At 37.8% G+C, this 7,013-nt stretch overlaps 1 protein-coding gene across 1 annotated transcript; it reads right to left on the bottom strand.

Moving 5' to 3' along the window:
• Window positions 1–246: 246 nt before the first annotated feature.
• On the bottom strand, window positions 247–2,210 carry zgc:171579 (uncharacterized protein LOC557116 homolog). Its single transcript, XM_067422033.1, has 2 exons — window positions 2,055–2,210; window positions 247–1,371 (listed from the first exon to the last, which is right to left on the bottom strand). The coding sequence occupies exon 2, from the start codon at window positions 1,360–1,362 to the stop codon at window positions 352–354; it is 1,011 nt and encodes a 336-aa protein (XP_067278134.1). The 5' UTR covers window positions 1,363–1,371; window positions 2,055–2,210; the 3' UTR covers window positions 247–351.
• Window positions 2,211–7,013: the final 4,803 nt, after the last annotated feature.

The following is a 7,013-nucleotide window of genomic DNA, read 5'->3' as shown; positions in this document are numbered from 1 at the left end:
ATGTTTTGCCCCTGCATTGTGAGGGCTTGGAATTCAAAGGGGCATCAGATATACCCATTAGATGCAGGTCAGATGTCCAGATATTGGATATGTATCTGTTTAAAAACCACATTCGGAAATGGCTCAGAACGGATGCGGGGGGGAAATTCGATCTTGTGTGGATTTTTGTGCAACAAATTCCTTGTAAAAAGTAAAAAAAAAAATTTTTTTTTTTTTTTTTTTTTTGTGTGTGTAAATGCAGCCACTGATTATGAAATGTCTATCTTAAATGATGATGCCACCACATCTAATTATCTGGCCTTATGAGTTTGGCATAGTTTTGTAATTTAAATGCATAACCAGGGGGACACTTTAGTCACATTGACTGGAGCTTGTCTGTTTCTCTGTCCGATACGATCTGGTCCTCACTGTCCCCAGGCAGGGCAAGAAGTTCCCGGCGGCGGCACGGAAGTCTCTGCGGAGAAAGATGTAAAACACAGGATCCAGCAAGCTGTTAAGGCTCAGAAAGCCTCGTGCTAACTGATAGGGCACAAACACAGCCTTCTCCCAAACGCACGCACTGCTGTGTATCAGCAGCCCGACGTACTTCACACAGCCGATAAAATGATAGGGCCCCAGCACCGTGACAAATACAGCCACCAGAAGGGTGAGCAAACCCCTGATACTCCTCTTCTCCTCGGATAAAAGCGAGTTGATTGCCATCAGTGAGCGGATGGTCTCTCTGTGGAGACAAACAATGAAGCTCAGGGGTATGATGAAGGACACAAGCAGAGTAATCAGCCTGTAGGTGATAAAACTGCCCTCTGAGGGATACTTCTCGATACAAAGAGTATAATTTTCCTGCTTGGGAAAGAGCTTGTCAAACGCGATGGTAGGTGGCACGGCAATTAGTATCCAAATGGCGAGCGCTATCCAGCGGGCAAACCTCAAGTTACGCAGATGCTTGAAGCTGAGAGGTCTGGCGATGGCCAAGTGACGCTCTAGAGCAATGATACACATGAAGAAGATGCCGGCATATATGCTAATGTAAAAAAACAGTCCCATAAACTGACAGCTCCGGGGTCCGAAGCGCCAGTAGTGTCCGTTGGCATAGTAATCTATCCATAAAGGCAAAGTCAGGAGTTGAATGAGATCTGCGATCAACAGGTTGATGACGTACACAGGTAGAACATTCTCCGATTGTATTAGTCTGTAGAGCCCAAAGAGAGCCATCAGGTTCAAAGGGGTGCCGATGATGAAGAAGATCCCATACAGGAGGGGAAGGAAGATGCCGTCTTGACTGAAGTCGATTCCGCAAGCGTTTCCCACAGCTGATGGGACGCTCAGGCTGGTGAGGCCACTGACATTGAAGTGACTCTTCATTGTTTTTGCCTGCGACAGAGTGGTATTTTGTTTTGAAGCATATTCGCAAAACAGAAAATATTGCATGACAAGCATTTATGTAACGGTTTCATCTGCAGTATAAGCTAAATTTATGCAGCATTATACATGGGAAATAAACATTTACAGAACAAGTAATTCAAACCTCTGTAGGGGGAATTCACTAAGAATGAATTTCAGAGTTTTAATTCCCAGTTCACATGAGGAATTGTATAAATCAGGTAACGGCACAAATACAGTATGCCTACGAGCTCTGAAGGCAATTTGCATGACACAACTTACATTTATTCACTCACCAGATGCCATCTAAAGATAGAATCAACAAACATAGCAATGTATCTAACCCATTACTTGCCATAGCAAGCTCCATGTTCAATATGTTGAGGTAGAGAAACTGGAATAGAACTGTATCTCTACCAACACAAAGATCATAATATATAGAAAGAAGGCAGGTTTGCACTAAAATGATTTTTAGGGATTTAATTTAATGTGGTATAGCACTATTTCAGCACATTTAGTGCCTGGTTAAACTGCATTGTGGGTGTTTTTTTGGGGGGAAATAAACTATTTACACAAGTGGCAAAACTGTTTAGTGAATTTGCTATTGTGAATTCTCATAAGGCTTATATCTTAAATCCTAAGAACAAATATGAATAAATAAAAAATGTACTTACCTAAAAGGTTCTGATGTAAAACTTAACTGCTACTGACTTCAGAGACAACTCAATTCACCTCATTTGCCACAGAAAAATAATATCAGATTTCAGCAAAAGGAAAAACTGAAGAAAAACTGATTAGACTTGTGAGTGAGCTCAGCCACAGATGCAAATTACAACATGCCTTACTTCAACTCTTGTACATGTGGAAATGTGTCAGGAGGATGTGACGTTACTTATTTCAAAGGCTATACAAATATAACCAACACCCAAACTAAAAAAAAAAGTGCCCTGAACTAGAAGAAAAACATTTCTAAACAATATTTACATGCATCTGAAACACACATACATACATAATAAATCCATTTTCGAAAATAAATCTTATACTTAATAAAACTGCATTTGTTTTGGATTTATCATGAATTTAGCATGCAAACATACACATTTTAGTTACCATTGGCAAATGCTCTATGTCAGTTAAACTGCATTAATAATAACTTGTAGCACGTAATTTATATTATTGATTTAAAATAAATGTATTGATTATACATAATTATTTATATTTACATTATTCCCATTTTAGACCTGTTTTATGTAAGATTTAAAATAATAATTGTTTTAATTCATCCATCAAATCCCCGTAAAGGTAGTGACATTTTAAAGTGCTAACAAGATCTAAACATGACAATAATTATTAGTGTGCACTGGCATTTGGAAAAGCTGAAAGGGAAATTTAAAGACATGCTACACGTGGGGAAGAAGACTGTCTGTTCATGTGTCAAAGAAATTGTTAAAGTTATGTCAAAGACATGTACAGTGCTGGTGTCAGACATTGAATTGCATCATCTTCATAGAAAACAGCTTGGCATGAACCTGAAGAGAGAAGGAGAGATTAAAGCTTGGAGCATATAAAACCGGTTCTGGCTCCACTAGATCTTTTTTTTTTTCTTTTTACTTGCTGTTCATTACTGGTCATACTCGAGAGGAGAGAGAAAATTACTAGAAAAGCTAGGCATGAGGCACTGATGGTAACCTACCTACAGTACCTTTGGAAGCTGCATACATATTTCATACTCGCAGGTCAGGAAGTATAAAATTGCACAGCCTCTATCTGCTTTTGAAGGTTTTATCAGTCCCCGGTTGATCTACAACTCTAGGTAACACTTTTCAAGCAGTCTGGAGTGGCATTTCTTCGGGCTAGTCCAGCCTGAGGGGGCTCCTCTAGCAGCCTCAATAGTTGAAGCAGATGTTTGTCTCATCCTTCGGAGAGGATGAATACATTGTACAGTTATAGTACATTTCATATGGTGATTTCTTGTGGAGGAATTTGAAGAAAGTCCAAAGGTGCTTTGAAAGGAAGGGTGGCATTGCCTGGTAAAGACCAAGTCAGTCTCTAGAGAACTCACCAACAGATTAAAATGTATAAATTCACTATAACATAGGTTTTCTAACTGATTTATTTTATGTTTTATTTTTTTCACAAGGACCCGCCATTATAAAATATAAAGGCAGGAAAATATTAAGAATATACTATTTAAATGTATAAAAAAATACACTCACCTAAAGGATTATTATGAACACCATACTAATACTGTGTTTGACCCCCTTTCGCCTTCAGAACTGCCTTAATTCTACGTGCCATTGATTCAACAAGGTGCTGAAAGCATTCTTTAGAAATGTTGGCCCATATTGATAGGATAGCATCTTGCAGTTGATGGAGATTTGTGGGATGCACATCCAGGGCACGAAGCTGCCGTTCCAACACATCCCGAAGATGCTCTACTGGGTTGAGATCTGGTAATTGCGGGGGCCATTTTAGTACAGTGAACTCATTGTCATGTTCAAGATACCAATTTGAAATGATTCGAGCTTTGTGACATGGTGCATTATCCTGCTGGAAGTAGCCATCAGAGGATGGGTACATAGTGGTCATAAAGAGATGGACGTGATCAGAAACAATGCTCAGGTAGGCTATGGCATTTAAACCATGCCAAATTTGCGAGATATGTCTAACTGCAGAACCGCAGAACCCATATACGTCACTCACAACAGTCTGAGGGCGACAACAGCACCACGGCACAGTCTCATGCCGGAAGTGGGCGGAGCTGATTTATCTTCGTATACATTGCTCTATTTGGAGCATTTCAAGCCCAAAGTTTAAACGATGTTAATAATGTCAAGTATTTAATTAATAAGTTCTAATTGAAGAGAGATGATAGATAGGCTAGATAGATATACTCACTCATAGTTAAATCATATAAATATGTTTTAAAATAAACAATACTGGATATTAATACAAAATAAAATAATTTACGTTAAAAAATTATTTATAAAAAAAACCATTGCAATGTTTTTTTCGTAATGTAATGTAATTACATTAATGTAAAAAGATGCTATTATTATTATTATTTTTTATTTATATTATGTCTTAAAAATTATATTAGATAAACTGAACACAAATCTTAACACAAAAAAATGAAAACAAAGATTGAGCATTTGAACATTTATTTTTATGACACAATATTTTTTTTTTTACTCAAGCATCCCAGAATAAACCTTTTTTTTTCATAGTACATAAAATACATTACACAATTCTACATTGTTATGAATGATTCAGATTAATCAAACCCCAAAACACACAGAAATTGTTTAATTCTATAAAATGTTCCTTAAAAATCCCCTTAAGTAGCAAAGGCATCATATACTAGCTTGGGTTTGCTTTAAAAAATACACAATCAGACCAAGGGGAATAAATTGAACTAAGTTGAAAGTTATTGCACAGCAGGTACATGACAAATTAAATCTAAAATAAATGTAACCTCTATAAACATTGACAACTGTCTCTTTGGCCAGTCGTCGGTCAACCATTCAGCCTGTGAAAGTTGAAGGGCTTTTTCCTAGTCTTCCACTTTCAAATTTCAGAAATCAGGGTTCTTCCACTAAACTGTTGAAAACTTTTGGTTGTTCCACAGTCTTTCAACTGCAGTGCAGAGGTCTTCTGTGATCCGCCGCTGCTTCAGGAGACAAGGGTACACAAAAATAGGATGAAATGTTGGAAGTGTTTTAACAATATTGTGTGTTAAAGTCAGGATGTAGCATGTATAATAAAGTTGTGAAATTGTGAAAACCGAACACACCAAAATAAAACGTGGGCAGCCCCTCACGGACGACTGCCCACAAACACATAATAACACATAAACAAAACATAACATAAAGTCCAGGCCTGGTCCTCTCTTGTCTTCCGCAGCTCTTGCTCCTCCTTATATGCTCCCGTCACATGGCCGCGAGACGAGACCGGTGTGCCACGCAGCTGGCACTCGTGAACGTTAATCACCGGCCCGCTCTCGCGGTCCCTCGCCCCGCTGCCTGTCACACCACATACCCCCATCGCCCCTCGCAGGCCGGGGGGCACTCCCGAGACTGCGCTCTACCCCCCCCCCCCCCTCCCGGGGGGGGGGGGGGGGGGGCGATCACGGCGGCCGCGGCACCTGGGGGTGTTTTTCCCTTTTCACACCATTCTTTGTAAACCCTAGAAATGGTTGTGCGTGAAAATCCCAGTACCTGAGCAGAATGTGAAATACTCAGACTACACAATCATGCCACGCTCAAAATTGCTTAAATCAGCTTTATTTCCCATTCTGACATTCAGTTTGGAGTTCAGGAGATTGTCTTGACCAGGACACACTTCTAAATGCATTGAAGCAACTGCCATGTGATTGGTTGATTAGATAATTGCATTAATGAGAAATTGAACAGGTGTTCCAAATAATCCTTTAAATTAGTGTATTTTCTAGATGTGGTATAACAACTTATCAACACAATTAAAGTGCAACCACATGTGTGGTCATGCTTCATTTGCTTCAAATCTGAGGATGATATCTCTAAAACTATACATTTTATGAAGCATTTCCTAAGACCATGCAAATACATTTTTTGTTTTTTGTTTTTTGCCATGTAAATAGTCATGTGTAGTCAATTGTCTAATGTCTGGCGAAGTAAACTGCTCCAATTATGTTCTATTGTTCTCACTCATGAACACATTAACTTTTCACACCTCTGCCGGTATGAAACTTAATCTTTATTATTCTTTAATCCTTATTCTTTTGTTTGTTTTCAGCCAGTATTAGCCTTACATTAATCCACCTGAAGTCTAAACCAAAGAGTAGGCTTATACGAATTCTATTAACAAATTAGAATATAAAATAGAATAGCTCATGGTGCGACAGGTGCATTAGAGCAACAATTAGAATCAAGCTGCATAACACAGTTTAAAAGAGTAATATTAAACTTTTGTTGAAAACTCACTTTTATCTACTATTGAGTGTACCATCATGATAAATGTCCTCATTAATATTTACAAAACCTTCTTCATGCATTAATGTGTTGTGAAACACTTTACAAATTTGATATTTGCAACTTTTGCAACTTTTTTAAGGAACTCCAAGTTGCTGTGTTTGTTTGTTTTTTCCCCACAAGAATGTCAATTAGCGTGTCTTCTCTGCAAGTACATAGAAAAAAGGAAACATAATATTATAAATAATTATTGAGATAATGACAACCTACAATTAAACTGGAAGTTATATAACACATTAAAATACAACATAATTTTTTTTACATTGAATTCAGGAAATAAAATTGTCATAAAGACTATAGCAGGAAAAAAGGAACCCACTATTTCTCCAATTGATGTAGAAATGATGATGCACTTTATAAAAATATTATGTTGTAAGCAAATCTGTCTTAGTTTGGAGAATACTTTAAACAGAAAAATCCCAAACCATCAGAACTTCTGCTTTATGAAATGGTGGATATTTGAATATGTCATGGTGTCATCTGTGAGCCAGCACAGCAATATTCAGTTGCAAAAGACTGAGAGAGAGAAAAGGGAAGCAGGTATAGACAAAATTTGGTAAAACAAAAAAAATGTTTGTTAAAAATGTGTTAACATTAGTTAATGCATTAGCTGACAAACAAACC

Source organism: Pseudorasbora parva, chromosome 17 (assembly GCF_024679245.1).
Source record: "Pseudorasbora parva isolate DD20220531a chromosome 17, ASM2467924v1, whole genome shotgun sequence".
Lineage (NCBI taxonomy): Eukaryota > Metazoa > Chordata > Actinopteri > Cypriniformes > Gobionidae > Pseudorasbora > Pseudorasbora parva.
The sequence above is the reverse complement of the archived record's forward strand: the minus strand, read 5'-3'. Positions and strand labels throughout refer to the sequence as shown.